The sequence below is a fragment of the Schistocerca cancellata genome, chromosome 4 (assembly GCF_023864275.1).
Source record: "Schistocerca cancellata isolate TAMUIC-IGC-003103 chromosome 4, iqSchCanc2.1, whole genome shotgun sequence".
Classification (NCBI taxonomy): domain Eukaryota; kingdom Metazoa; phylum Arthropoda; class Insecta; order Orthoptera; family Acrididae; genus Schistocerca; species Schistocerca cancellata.
The window spans coordinates 571113893-571130327 of record NC_064629.1 but is presented as its reverse complement, the minus strand read 5'-3'; the positions used below and the strand labels follow the sequence as shown (position 1 = coordinate 571130327).

The 16435-nt window shown below is 40.6% G+C and overlaps 1 protein-coding gene across 1 annotated transcript in view; it reads left to right on the top strand.

Moving 5' to 3' along the window:
• LOC126184588 (protein vav) overlaps positions 1–16435 on the top strand; it is a 163635-nt gene that overhangs the window by 31013 nt on the left and 116187 nt on the right. Inside the window, exons 2-3 of the mRNA XM_049927024.1 lie at positions 5958–6133; positions 6236–6301. Of these exons, the coding sequence (XP_049782981.1) occupies positions 5958–6133; positions 6236–6301 (242 nt within the window). The remainder of the gene's footprint in view (positions 1–5957; positions 6134–6235; positions 6302–16435) is intronic.

Below are 16435 nucleotides of genomic sequence, written 5' to 3'. Positions count from 1 at the left end.
TTCACCGGAAGATGCCTGTATTTTTGTGTTTTCCCATTTTTTCCATTCTGTTCTTTCTTTTTTTTATGGGTGTTGTATTTTCTGGCGTCTTTGTGCAATTTTTCTTGAAATTTTCTCATTTGCTCTGCTGACATTGTTTTCCCTATTTTCTTAATAAATAATATGTCAATGTTAGTGTAAACCATTAAGGCAGTTATTATACCAAATTATAAAAAAATGAGAAGAAGTATTAAATGTCTTAGATTTCAATAACAACCCAAAAAAAAAAGTCATGGGTGGGACACAGTTACATTCAATATTTATACATGGCCATTTACATATTAAACCTTCCTTCGAGGGTCACTAGATGTTTTTATTGGGGTTTCTCACTCCTAACCAAAAATCAGAATTGCTATATTTATAGAATTATGGAGTAAACTTTTTCATGTTTTTTTGTCGTGGTAAGACACTAAATGCATAGCTCTTTTTTGTAAATTAGCTATGTACTTGATATCTTTCTTTAAAAACTGAAGTTTGTCCAAAAGATAAGTTTTATATCTTCAAATGTAACACAATTTTCGGACAACACAACACACATATAAGTCACTGAGTAATTTGACCTGTGTACAAGTCGGCATTCGATTAAACACTGAGTCTCAGTCTAGCGGCCGCTGCTCGGCTGGCCGCTTAGGTGGCGCAGCTGCTGCCTGGCTGGCAGACAGCGCCGCACGTAGAGGACGTGCGTAATTGCGCGGCGGCACTTTGAATAATCGGCGAGTCACAACACTTTTCCCCCCTTTGAAATTGTTGCACTGGTCTTGATGGATGTGTCCTGGAGATGGCTAACGTCCATAGGCGTTGTTTGACTCGCCGTAAAGTCTCGAGGAGGAGGCTTCCCGTACGGACGGAAATGTCCACGATGATAACGGGTCGAGATGACAGGAGACGTAGGGGTTGAATCCGCTGGGGCCCCCTGCACCAATCTGCCCGTTGCGGCAAGTCCAGTTGATATGACAGGAGACATGGGCGATGTGTCGGCGTCTGTTGGAGGAGGAGGCGAGTAGATGTACTCTGACAGAGGACGGTCCTCCGGTTCCTGCATGGGCACGTCTCCTGGTGGCGTCCGTTCTGGTGCTGGCATCGCGATGACGGTGAGAGGGCTGCGTTGTGAGTATTGAGAGATGCCAAGATCCCGAGCATCAGGTAGAGCCAAAGGTGGTGTGGCGGCATTCGGAACAGGCGTTGCCGGCACCCGAGGCCGAAGCTGGTCCGAATGACGCACTGCAACACCCGCGTCCGTCTGGATTTCATACAGGCGTCTGCCGCGGTGTCGTAAGATGCGGCCCGGGCCCCATTTTGGCCGCCTGCCATATCCCCGTACCCAGACGAGGTCGTCGGCGGTGAACCGGCCAAGTGAAGGCACCCGCGGCCGTGAGGTGGGAGGCGGCAGAAGATTAAGTAGCGTGCGGGGCTGTCGGCCATGTAAGAGCTCAGCCGGGCTGTGATCGCCCATGGGGGTGAAACGGTAAGACGCCCCAGAAACTGGAGAAGCGCGTCATCAGCAGCAGAAGAAGTCAGAAGTTTCCGCATCTGAGCCTTAAATGTGCGGACCAGTCGTTCAGCCTCACCGTTGGATTGTGGATGGAACGGCGGGGCCGTGACATGCGTAACGCCGTGACGAGCACAAAAATCCGCAAAGTCGGAAGAGGCAAATTGCGGACCATTATCAGTAACAAGAGTAGAGGGGAGGCCTTCCAAAGAAAAAATGCGGGCGAGAGCACTGGTGGTTGCCGCGGTGGTAGGTGACATGCAACGGACAATGAAAGGAAAGTTAGAATAGGCGTCAATTACGAGGAGCCAATAAGTACCCAGAAAGGGTCCCGCAAAGTCAGCATGAATGCGCTCCCAGGGCTTCTCAGGCGAAGGCCACGGTGACAAAGATGACTTCGGGGCAGCGGCCTGTGACGCACAAGGGCTGCAGGCAGCGACCATGTGTGCGATGTCAGAGTCGATGCCAGGCCAGTACACATGACGGCGTGCCAGAGATTTTGTGCGAGACACACCCCAGTGCCCCTGGTGAAGGAGGCGCAAGACCGAAGCACGCAAAGACGCAGGTACCACAACACGCGGCAAAGCATTGTCAGTGGAGAGGAGGATAACACCATCCCTAGCCGTGAGGCGGTAGCGCAAAGCGTAGTAGTTCCGCAACGGATCAGAAGTCTTAGCGGACGGGCGATCTGGCCAACCCTTCTGAATACAGCGTAAAACCCGGGAGAGGGTAGGGTCAGAACCCGTAGCAGCCGCCAGCCTGTCCCCACTGATGGGGAACCCGTCCACAACCCGCTGCTCGGCAACATCCAGGTGGAAACACAAAAGTTCGTCCCTATCGAATGCCTGATCAGGACCCATGGGAAGGCGAGACAAAGCATCAGCATTCGCATGTTGAGCCGTTAGCCGGAAATGAGTCTCATAATTGAAACGGGATAAGTAAAGAGCCCAACGCTGGAGGCGGTGTGCAGCCTTGTCGGGAAGTGATGTTGATGGATGAAACAAGGAAACAAGCGGTTTGTGATCCGTAACAAGATGAAATTTTGAGCCATAGAGAAAAACACCAAACTTATGAAGAGCATAAATGATGGCCAAAGCTTCTTTCTCAATTTGAGAATACTTTTGTTGGGCATCCGTGAGCGTTTTGGAGGCATAAGCGATGGGTTGTTCCGAAGTCAGAAAAACGGTACGCAAGGACCGCACCGACCCCGTATTGAGAGGCGTCTGTGGCAAGAACAAGATGTTCGCCAGGTCGATAAGTAGCCAGGCACGGGGCCTGTTTCAGCATAGTCTTTACTTTCCGGAAAGCCGCGTCACATGACGCGGACCAGTGAAAAGGCACGTTTTTATGCAACAGGCGATGCAACGGCTGAGCCACCGACGCCGCAGACGGTAAAAACTTGTGATAGTATGATATTTTCCCCAAGAAAGCCTGCAGTTCCTTAACAGATGTAGGGCGAGGAAGGGCATCGATCGCAGCAACAGTGTGTTGAAGCGGACGAATACCATCCCGAGAGAGTTGAAACCCCAAGTACATGATAGATGCCTGAAAGAATTATGATTTCTGAAGATTACACTTAAGACCGGCAGGCTGTAAGACATTAAAAAGTGTGCGGAGATTGTGGAGATGTTCTTCAGTGGTGGAGCCAGTGACAACAATGTCGTCCATGTAATTGATACACCCCGGGACAGGGAGCAATAATTGTTCGAAGAATCGCTGAAAAAGAGCAGGGGCGCTAGCAACCCCGAATGGCAAGCGTTGGTATTGATAGAGGCCGAAAGGCGTGTTAAGGACCAGAAACTGCCGGGAAGTAGCGTCGAGAGGAAGTTGTTGATAAGCTTCCGACAGGTCAATTTTAGAAAAATACTGTCCTCCAGCGAGTTTAGTGAACAGTTCTTCAGGACGGGGCATAGGGTAAGTGTCGATGAGGCATTGAGCATTTACAGTGGCTTTGAAATCTCCACAGAGACGAATATCACCATTGGGCTTAGCAACTACAACGACAGGAGAGGACCACTCACTTGAAGTGACAGGAAGCAAGACCCCTGAAGCAGTGAGACGATCCAACTCCCGTTTTACCCGATCACGAAGGGCCACAGGAATGGGCCGAGCCCGAAAAAACTTAGGCCGAGCAGTGAGTTTGAGCATGATATGAGCTTCAAAGTCGTTTGCACGGCCTAACCCAGGAGAAAAAAGGGACGAAAATGTCGTCGACAAGGAATCCAGCTGAGCATAAGGAATAGCATCAGAGACAACATTGACAGAGTCATCTATGGAGAACCCAAAAACGCGAAAGGCATCGAAACCAAAAAGATTTTCTGCGGTGCTCTGGTCGACCACAAATATGGGAACAGTGCGAACGACGGATTTGTAAGATACCTCAGCATTAAACTGTCCCAAGAGAGAAATCTTCTGTTTATTGTACGTCCGTAATTGCCGAGTGACAGGGGACAGGAGTGGAGAACCCAGCTGAAGATACGTCTGAGAATTAATTATAGTGGCAGCAGAACTGGTATCCACTTGCATGCGAACATCTCGACCAAGGATTTGGACAGTGAGGAATAACTTCCCTGAAAGGGAAGAAGTGCAATTGACAGACAACACAGAATCAGAATCAGCGTCATGTTCATGAACATCATGTATGCGGTCGGATTTACAAACGGAAGACACATGACCTTTCTTTTTGCAATTGTGACACACAGCCCAACGTTGGGGACAATCCTCGCGTGAATGTTTCGTAAAACACCGCGGACATGAAGGAAGTTGCCGGGGATTTTGCTGCAGTTTCTTAGTGGGTTGTTTACGGCTAGGCCGCGGCTGCGCGTGGGAGCGTACTGCGGCCACGTCGGCCGGCGGGGATGCGCCGCACGCGTCGTCAACAGCGCACAGAGGTTGTATTTCCCCGACGTCTCCCCACACCTCTATTTGCGCCCCAGCGGCGCGAGAAATTTCAAAAGACTGCGCAATGGAGAGAACTTCATCGAGAGTCGGATTCGCCAACTGAAGGGCACGTTGCCGAACTTCTTTGTCGGGCGCCGACCGGATAATAGCATCCCGTACCATGGAATCGGCATAGGATTCTTTGTGAACGTCAGTAACAAATTGACACTTTCGACTGAGGCCGTGAAGTTCAGCAGCCCAAGCGCGATAGGACTGATTTGGTTGTTTTTGACAACGATAAAAGGCAACACGAGAGGCTACCACATGCGTTTGCTTTTGAAAATAGATTGACAGAAGTGAGCACATTTCAGCAAAGGACAAAGACGCAGGATCCTTCAAAGGAGCCAATTGCGACAACAACCGATACATTTGAGGTGAAATCCAGGAAAAAAAATGGCTCTGAGCACTATGGGACTCAACATCTTAGGTCATAAGTCCCCTAGAACTTAGAACTACTTAAACCTAACTAACCTAAGGACATCACACACACCCATGCCCGAGGCAGGATTCGAACCTGCGACCGTAGCAGTCCCGCGGTTCCGGACTGCAGCGCCAGAATCCAGGAAAGGAACAGAGACTTACATGGTTGTTCGTCCGTGACATGAAATGCCAAGAAGTGCTGTCGAAGACGTTTTTCATAATCAGACCAGTCTTCCGCCGTCTCGTGGTAAGGTGGAAAAGGAGGTACAGCCAACGACGAGAAACGCCCCGCATTTGACGCCGCGACGAAATCGCGAATCGCCGCTGTTAGAAGCGTTTGCTGTTCAAGGAGATTTTGCAATAGTTGCTTGACAGTAGCCATGGAACCCTGTGAGTCAACGGAAAAGGAAAAATCCACTACCTCGTCGCCAATTTTTATATCTTCAAATGTAACACAATTTTCGGACAACACAACACACATATAAGTCACTGAGTAATTTGACCTGTGTACAAGTCGGCATTCGATTAAACACTGAGTCTCAGTCTAGCGGCCGCTGCTCGGCTGGCCGCTTAGGTGGCGCAGCTGCTGCCTGGCTGGCAGACAGCGCCGCACGTAGGGGACGTGCGTAATTGCGCGGCGGCACTTTGAATAATCGGCGAGTCACAACAATAAGATTCTGCTCTTGAAACTTAACAACTGAAACAATATCAATGACTGCAACTTAAATTTAAATAGCTACCAATAAAAAAGCAAACTTTTTGTCTTACATCCTGATCTACAGAAGTGTCGACTTTGTTTGACTATACTTCCTCAAATAATTTTGCAGTTTTGATAATTTTTGCGTGTCAGTAAATTTTAACTTTCATAGATTCAGAAAACTATGACAGGTTTAATTAAAAATAAAAATTTTAAAAATCTCAGTGTCAGTTTCACATGAAATCACCCAGTGGTTAATTTAAAAAATGATTTATGACCTGTATGTAAAACTGTGTACAACATGTCCTGATTTGTACTCTGGCATATTACAGAATTTTTTTGTAAAACAATTCTATTACCTATGTGTTTCAGTTTCTGTGCCTTCGAAACATTAAAACTTTCCTGCAGACTTGTCAGGACTGTTTTGGTTTGAAGGAAAGCGATTTATTTGAGCCGTCCCAGTTATTCGACCTCACTGACTTTTACCAAGTGCTGAATACTTTGTCAAAATTATCTAATTGTCCTAAAGTCCAAAGGAAAAACATTATGTAAGTATCATGTCTTTTTTAAAAACATATGGTGAATAATAGATTTATTACACTCTTTATATATTCATTAACTTTTTTTTTCCTTTTATCCTTTTTTTAAAGTGGATTCTCAATACATCGAAACCGCAGTGTCTCCCAAGAAGATATTTACAAACATTTACAAACGAAGTAAGTATTCATAGTATGTCTGTATTAAAAGTAAGTGTTTTTAAATTATATTGATAAAACACATGAATTCTACCATCAACTGTAATTTCATTGAATTAGGAGTACTGTACTGAGGCTCACAGAAATGTTACATTACCATTAAACATTCTGAAACATCACAAATTAATATCTTCATTTCTCGCATATTATTGTGGTTGTTACTCCAAGAATTACTGGTAGGACAAAATGTGTAGGACTGAAGGTAAGAGAAGTCAGTAACTGAATTTTCCTAAACTCACAATGAAGCTCTTTTGTCAGAGTTGTCCAGAAGTCGTGTAGATTTTGGTGCTTTCAATTTTGTTTTTCTAATGTATTCAGAGTGTCATATTGTCCTGCCATCTCAAAAGAAATGTGGTGATATTATGGTTGTTAATGTTTGAGTGAAATGTTTTACAAAAATAGCCAAAAAATGATGAAAGGAATATTAGGGTTGACAGTGAGGTCATTAGAGATGGAGCATGAGCTCATATTGGAGGAAGATGTGATGGAATTTGTCCATGCTCTTTCAAGGAGACCATCCTGGCATTCACCTGAAATGATTTACAAAAATCACAGAAAACCTAAATCTGGATGGCTGGACTTGGAACTGAGCTGTGATGGCTGGACAGGGATTTGAACTGCTGTCCCGTGTACAGGCCCATGTTGTAAAACAGTGCCACCATACTTGCTTGTAAAAGGAGGCAGCCAAGTATAAAACTGAAATTTAGGGCAAAGACTGCTGATACAGCTGAGTTTCACTTCCATTACCTTGATGAATATCAAATAACGGGACATGAACTGTCCATACTGTGCTTCCTCACATGTTTCTAGCTGTGCAATATATTTCAGTGCAAACACTAATAACAGAGAGAGCGTGTGTGTAGGTGGAACTGAATGGCATTAGAAGTCTGTTGTTTCACTTTTTACAAAATAGTTGCTTCAGTATCTTGTTAATTGAAAAAGTTACAGGTATTAACCAGACAACAAAACACTCATCCGTTTATTAACTGTCATTTACCAGAATAGGCTTGACAACATCAACTGTTAATGAAGTATTAGTGATTTTCACATTACTTATTTATCATATTGGAATACAAATACAAAGATTACAAAACTGTTACATGTCAGCATTTAAACACAGCTCTCCAGCATAAAGTAACACAAATGACAACAGCTACATACAGATATCAAGATCTTTTATGTATTGTATTACACCACTCGTTGCCATCAGGAAATCTTCAAAAGGACTCTTTGAGGTACATGTGGGACATATTGATGCAACATGAGCACTGTCTGTTGTTCTGCACCTCAGTAACACAATGGTAATGAAGATTTGCCCCACTTGTGGAGAGTGTCTGCACATCTTCCATGGCACGTTTGGATGCAATTCTAGTACAAATTTCCTGAGGCTAGTTAAATCCAGCCACCTTTTCACATAGTTCCCAATACGCAGAAGAAATTCTGGATGAATTCCCCATCATTTCCCACTGCCTTTCATGTTTTAATAGCAGCAGAAATTTCAGATTCAGATGAAGTTCTTGAGAATTCAGATTGCTCATTAGTGTTCTTTTTGAGAACAAAGTAAGTTTGCATCTAATATATCTTGTATGAGCTTTATCCCTTGGTTCTCATGATGTGGACAGTAAGTATGATGCAATCCTATTAGCTGATATGAGTGTTGTCCCTTACTTCAATTTTGTTTCCACCCAACTTCATTACGAATGACCATGCTTGTCTACTTGACATTTGAAAACTGAGTGACACAGCTGTCTCTCACCACCTAGTACATCTGGCTGTATCAAGGGTATGAAGTAGGTTATCCACTATTTCTGGGTCACCACTTTTTAGAAGTTCATCTTATTGTTTCTCATTAGTTTCATCATTCCATCATGGAATATATTGCTCCTGTTAGCATCTAGGGATTGCCTTCTTTGTTGCACTTATCATAGCTCCATCAAGCATCTCATAGTTTTTTGCTTTTGGGGAATCAAACCAAGACATTTGTCCATATTTTTAGCAAATATATCCCTCTTTGGTTTTCTAAAGTTCCATCTAGGTTGTGTAAAGAATGATGGGGCGGAATACTTGTCCATACTTCAGTCAAGATTGGACCATGTTGGCTGTGTGGGAAATTTTGTAATATGAATCATGAACTTTGGAGAGGTAATTTATTAGCATTAGTTGTTACAAAGCATAGATCGAGATTATACTCCTGTCTTCAAGCTGCTGATACAAGTGTTCCTTTACCTTCTGCATCAGACACCAAATATAAGCTTTTGTTTCTACCAATTTACAACAGTGTGACCATTTTCATCCTTTTCTTCCTTATACTTCCACTGAGTATAGCAATTTAAAATCTCTGAGATACATGGAAGGGTTCTTTAATACTGGGATGACCTGTGGAGGCCAGGACATAGCTGGAGGTTTTGTATACATTAATTACTGTTGATTCCCCAAATTTTATCGTAACTTCATAGATGTCATTGACATCAGATACAGAGCATAGATGTGCATTCTTGACTGACAATTGTACATATGTTGCCACTCCATAAGCATGAAGGTACATTGCTCCTAGTAAGTAAAAACCAGGAATTTTTCCTCTCTGGTTCATTTGATCTTCATTTTCAGCATGTGTTTCCTGAACAGCAACGACATTGAAGTTATATTTTGATAATATCTTCTGTAAGACTTGATATTTTGATGTACTTATGCCTTCAATATTGATTTGACAGTTCTTGATGAGAGGTCTGGAGTACATAGCTGCAGGTTCCTGAGAAGAAATGTGCGGCTCCATGTCTTATGACAAATTCATTTTAGCCAGGAGATCTTTGAGATTATCTGGCTGCCTCTGCTTCTTAGATTTAGATATTTGCTTTGAAATGATTGTTCTTTAGAACCACCTAGAAGACACGTGTGACTTACAGAATTTCACAGATGTGAGCAGTCATTGTCCCCCAATGTCCGCATAATACTATGTGAAAGAAAATTTATGAAAATAGACCACTGATACAGTAAGGATTTATTATAGTGGCATACCATTCATGGGGGAAAATATAGACTGAAAGAGCTGGAGTAATAAAGTAAAAGGTGAATGAGCATCCACCTCAACTGGAACTGAAATAACCCCATGTAGCCCTGCTACTATCAATTCAGCAAGTTGATTCTAACAAGCTGAATTACACAAAGCTGAACATGTCAAGAAGCACCTAGAATACCACTGCTTAAAAATTATGAGGAATAAAATGTACATTTGTTTCAGATTCAGTAGAATATTTAAGTAAATATATTGAAGCTTAATTTTCAACAACTGAGGTTTGAAACATAATTTCATAAGGTTACAGTGACATGTAAGTGATTTCGCAAATGTGTTATCATGACATTCCCTCAAAATACACCACCTTCTTTGTACTAAGATGGAAAATTTATTTGCACATCTAATATTAATTATTTGAAAGGCAACAGTGGCTGACTAATGGACTGCAGAGATCATCATGGCAGTTATTTAAGAAAGTATCCAATGAAGAAACAATTTCAACAGCAGCAAAATTTGATTATTGACCTGTCAAGAAAATTATGGTTGGTTGGTTTGTGGGATTAAAGGGACCAGACTAAGAAAATTATGGAGACACATAATACATCTTTAGTTATATAAAAGTTACATTGAATGTAAGAAATGGAAATCACTTTTCCTTTGCGAATGTGAACATTTGACCTTTTATTTGGTACAATAATGGGTTTTCTGAATGTAATGAAGTATTTATTTAAATTTGTTTTTACATGTTTTAAAAAAGATGAATGATATTTGTAAACAATGAATCCTTTCAGCACCTAAAATATTACTTTATTTTTATGTAAGTCAGTGTAAATATATCTGTACATGTTTTTATAAAAGTGAATTGACAAAGCCTGTACTAAAGTCTGCCCTTATTCATGTGGGACATGGGGGTGGCGGTCTCTACAAAGATAGGCCCTGCTAACTAAATGTATATAGTGGATGACAGTGAGCAACAGTGCCAATTAATGTGTGTTAGGCTTCTTCATATCTCTACCATGGCTATTTGAAATCATTGTTGCTTGAGAGCGGCGTTATAAAGTAAAGATTTAAATAACATCTTAGGAAAAAGAGAAACAATATGGTCTATTGCTAAATACCAGTTATTCATAACATGAATGTGTTGGAAACTACCAGTCAGTCAGATGATGAATGTGATGTTTCACCATATGAGCTTTGTACCTTTCCATTCACATAAAGAAGAGCTTAAAATATTACTCAGTACCTGCATTGTTATGAGATTATCATTTACTTGCAAATATATAGGTGCTTGAAAGTAAGTTTATGAGATGCTTCCTCAGGGTTGATGATCTTAAAAATGGTTTTATCAGTTAATGTGGTAGGGGTGGGGGACAGTTTGTTTTCAAGTGGTGTATATCAAAAATTTGTTCAAGAAGGAGGCTCCATCAAAATATTTGGATCTGAAATACATAATGACTATGCATCCAACAGTAAACTGCATTTGCGTTATTCCTGAGTTTGCTGAAGGAAACACTGGGCCAGAATCCATATGTATTGAATGAAAAAAGGGGGAGAAGGAGGAGGAGATTATGGATATGGATGTGGATGTTGATGGAATGAGGATGTGGATGAAACTGTTCATCTTGTTCATCTGAAAGTGTGCAGTTGTCTCCAGCAAAAATCAGTTACAGGCTTTGAAGCCATTTTGTGTACATGCCAAGTTTTCCTCCTTAAACATCTAACAGATAAATATAGATTCATGAGGTGGCAGTGCCACCAATGAAAAAGTTTGTTATTACAAGGTTTACAGAAAGAGAGGAGTTTGAAATGAAATTCGAAGTTGTTCCTGTAACAATAATGTAAATTCCTGGTTGGAGCAGTACATAAAATAAGAAAAAGGCAATCACTCATTTATAGTGAATCAATGAGTGGAACACAGTAATGCATAACAGAAAACAACATTCACACCAGCTTTTGAGTGCTAGCTCTTTCTCCAGCAATAGTACATGCATTCATGCACATAACGACACAGACACCTTGTGGTCACACCAAGTGTCTGTGTGGTTGTTAAGTGAATGTGTGCATTATTGATGGAAAAAGAGCTAGTGCTCAAAACCTAGTGTGAATGCCATTTTCTGGTATGTGTTACTGTGCTCCATACCTCGATCTGCTGTAGGTGGGTAGATGCCTTTTCCCTGTTTTATGAAAGAGTCATATCTATGATTTTCTCCAATGTATTTGCGTATTATTTTATTTAGTAACCCAATTAACATTTAGTATTCATTTTAAATTTCAGGCACATTTGTTCATAACTATTTTTAATAAACAAAAATACATACACAAACTTTCTTTATATTTTTCTTCACTTAAATTGTGTTCAAATTGTATTAATCTACAAAAATTGGTTCCTTTTTAAATTTAAAACAACAAGGATTGATATTGTGAAAGTTTCTATGTTAGTAGAACATCCAGATCAAAAATGAATCACTCTATAACAGTGTTTGCTCTTTGTACTCAGAAAATGGTGATACTGATATCTTGCCACAATAATAAATTTACCGCAATATATTTCAGGAATGAAGTTGTGATTGTGCAGTATCAATACTGAATTGAGAAGAAAAACAAGGAAAAATGATGCTGTCGTTTTTATTAATGTTGTCCATCTTGTCCATTTTCTCTTCCATTGGTTTTATATCGCATAAATCTGTGCATGCTACATGTAATAAACTATCTTCTTGAGTTGACCATACTGTACATATAAAATAGAAAGTTACCAGTAAACATTATCATGTGGCTACATTAATAGTACCAAACAAGGTGGATCAGTGGTAAGATATTGGACTTGAATTCTGGAAGCAGCACAACTAACGAAATTTTGATTTTTATGATTTCCCTAAATCACTTAAAGCAAGTGTTAGGATGGTTTACTTTACATTGACATAACCAATTTCCTTTCCTTACCCAAGCTCATCCTCCATCACTAATGGCCTTGTCTTTGAAAGAATGTTTCTTCCTTGCAGTTATAGTATGTTTTAAATGTAACTTCAGGTTTAGATTCTTTGTAATGTTGCTCTTATTTAACTGCCACTTCTGAGTGGCCCAACGGACAAAAATGTGGGATATATGCCTCCTCATAAGTGGCTCTGACAAATGCAGTTTGACAGAGTTTTAGGTAAACGTATTTACTCGTATTCTGCAAATATATGCACTTACACAAAATGTTTAGTGTTAGAAAACCAATATTGTTTTAAAATACTCACTTCAAAACAAAGTTAATTGTGTGGAATTATATTGTAACTGTGATTAATGATTTTGAAAAATTGATCTCTGTACACTTCGGGTGCTACTAATTATGCTCTTTTATCTGGCTCTTAAATTTGCTGAGAGAGTGATAAATTAAAATTTCCTTACACTCTGGGTGAAGAAAAGATAACTGTTCACATTTTGCAGTAGTAGGTTCCGATTTCCTAGCAGTCTTCAATATGTCTTGCATGAATACGCTTAAAATTTGTCTCGAACATTCTCATATTTTGTACTGTTAATATGACCCATATAAATATTCGTTTATGTTATAGCAAACACAAACTTCTATATGACTGTTATTCAGAACTGCATCCAGTTACATGTGAATACTCATTAATTATTTTACAAAAACATTCAGTAACATGCATAAGTTATGTTTTTCCAAGTTTTGACATTTCTTTTGTCATTTGAAATGCATCAACAACTTCTTACTGTGTGGATACACTGAAAACTAAAAGTGTTAAGATGTAATTTTTTTATCTTCCTAATGGAATTACTACCCATGCTATTTTATTTTGTGGGCATGTTGCCATGAGATAGTGCAGTGCTTCTGTTGAGCATTGTGATGAATCAGGTAGTTGCCATGGCATCAGTTGTGATCATTCTCCGCATCCATACCAGATGGTGCTGACTTCTGCATCAGTTGCCATTTTTCTCATCTTTAAGCATATATAACATAAACACAGTGTGTTTTAAAAAGATTCACCCTTTACACATGGATGAGGACCGAAATTTGGAATAACTTTTAACTTACACATAGGACTAAAAAGATCTTACCGTATTTACTCGAATCTAAGCCACACTTTTTTTCCGGTTTTTGTAATCCAAAAAACCGCTTGCGGCTTAGAATCGAGTGCAAAGTGAGCGGAAGTTCTGAAAAATGTTGGTAGGTGCCGTCACAACTAACTTCAGCCGTCCAATATATGTAGCGCACAATGATAAATACTGGCGCCAAAACCTCTGCGTCAGTAAATAAATTTAAAAAAAGGTGGAAGACGAGCTTTTCTCTCCGCCCAGAGTTTCGACCACTGCATTTTCATACATTATCCAACGAAGTAAATACAAATTCTGCATTGTTCGTCTGTGAATGTAACAGCATTCCAATGTACTACGAAAATCCGAATGGCAAGACTGTTCGGGATGTTTGTCAATATGGCCAACTCTACGTTCTGAAATTTTCCTACCTGTGAGAAGAGGTGGTTGCTAATAGGAACTTTTTGAGTTGTGAATCACATGCAGTATTCTCTTCACCATAAGAATAATACGAATATAAACATTTTGCCATGTATTCTTTTGTGTTTGCTGCTATCTCATTTAAATCCTGTCTGCCTAATAAACTACGAAACTAGAGTGAGACAACAGCAAACGCGGAAAAATATACATATCATGTCATGTTTATATCCGTATTATTCTTATGCCTAATAGTGATACAGTCAGAAATGAAGCACTGCAATTGACTAGATTTTTAAATCTAAGATGACCCTAATTTCTGTGCAGAATGTAATGTACTAAAGAGGTGTCTGCAAAGATTTTCAAACGGAGAAAAATTTTCTCTAAACTCTCGTTCAGAACATCTTCTATCATACGCAGTCTATTATTTAGTTCATGTTGAACATTATCAAAGAAAGCAGCAGTGTAAGTAACAACAAATAGCAGTCTCTTGCCATTGTTTCACTAATGAGACAATTTCTCTCTCTCTCTTTTTTAATTGTAAGTGGCGGTGGCGCGCACAAAACCAAGCCATGCTGCGAGCGGCGACAGGCCGTAGACACTCATTATCAGAATGTGACAAACAATGCATGACACAATACAATAATGCATTTTCAGCTTAGAGTGATGTAAACACCTATAACAAAAAGAACGGCACTTATCAGATCAAAGAAAAATAAGCAATCAATTCAAACCAGACGAAGCACGTGAAAAAGGAATGGTACCCATACAAATACGGACGGAGCGCCTGACGCATAGCAATGGCTACCTGGTAAAGCTTAACTGCTAAGCTTATGACTCGAACCAAACTACTGTAGCTGTATCGCCATTCATTCGACCTAAATTGTGTCTCATATTACAATGGACCAACTTTGTTTCAATTTGGAGGTGCGGCCTAAAACTTCTCTCTCCCCTTGAATGTCGAGTCTCTAATTTCAGGTGCGGCTTAGATTCAGGAAATTTTTTTTTCCTTGATTTCCAGTCTCATTTTTCATGTGCGGCTTAGATTCGAGTAAATACGGTATTTTCAAAATTACTGTAAAACTGCATTCACTTTTCACAAATGTTCATTGTGCCCTCCATCAGACGCATCACAAACATACAGGCAATGCAAACTTATCCCATAACTTTGCTGTCATCTGTAGTCCTGAATTCACGTTTGTTGTTGTCTCTCTCTCTCTCTCTCTCTCTGTGCGTGCGTGCGTGCGTGTGTGTGTGTGTGTGTGTGTGTGTGTGTGTGTGTGTGTGTGTGTGTTTACGTTTACTTGTTCTTTGTGATTATTTTTCTTTATTTGTACACTTTAGAGGTCTCCTTTGATGAGGCATACAAAGATTGTGGGTATTTTCTGCAAATTAATACTCCACATCTGATTGCCATTGCATAGCAGTTGCCATGTGGCATCAAAGTTCACCATGAGTTGTTGCAAAGGAGGCATGTAGACAAAGAGTTTTACATATCTCCACCAAAAATTTAATAAAAAATTAAAAATCACTTACCATGATATCAAATGACACTGGAGGCCAATGTTGCAACGCAAGTTCCATAGACCTTTTATGCTACAGGAGGCACAGCATCATACCCTCCAGGAAAATCATGTGACACAGTTCTAACCGAATTGGATTTGTTGAGAGCTGAGTATGCAAACCTCATTTTGTTGCTCTCTTACCACCATCTCGACACAGTGGGTAATGAATAAGTGTGGGAGCGACCTAGTTGCACTAGAGAGGCCCCTATGAGGTCTGTTCAAAAAATTCAGGAACTGTGTCCACAGAATTTTTATACACTTACTTTTTACTTATTCTGCATGGTCTCCTTTGAAATACTCTCCTCCACAGGTGATGCACCCCTACCAATGCCATTTCCCCTTCTGGAAGCAGTCGTGGTATGATTTTTGCTTTATCGCGCAAAGTGCCATCTACGAATTTTCTTATACCTCGTCTATCATTACAAATCTTCATCCCTTCAAAATCTCAACATCATACCAATAGAACCACGTCTCATCACCAATTATGATTCTCGTAAGGAACATCTCATTCTCATCTACACAATCCAAAAACTCTTCTCAGATTGCCAGGCAGAGGTCATTCTGGTCTTGACTCATGAGCCATGGTACCAACTTGGCGGCAACACGATGCATTCCGAGACACAGTGTCAAATTTTCATTACTTGATCCAACTGAAATGCTTCATTCTTCTACAGTATTTTAGGCAGTCAGTCTGCAATTGGCACGCACAATTTCATAGAAGTTCCTGACATGAGTGTCGTCTGTAAATGTTGAAGGGCATCCTGAATGAGCATCTGTCGTCTGTAAATGTCAAAGGACATTCTGAATGAGCATCATCTTTAACTTCCATCTGGCCATTTTTAAACCATATGAACCATTCGCAACACTGAGTACGACTTAGACACTCATCACTGTGAACAGACCTTGTATTTGTAACAACATGAATTGACAACTTACAACTAATCCCAATGTAAACTTTAGTTTTAATGCGCAAGTCAAAATGCACCCCAAGTTTCGATCTTCATTCACGTAGAAGATATTTCTGTCTGAAGTATACAATTAATCATTTTCAGTTAAATTATCAAG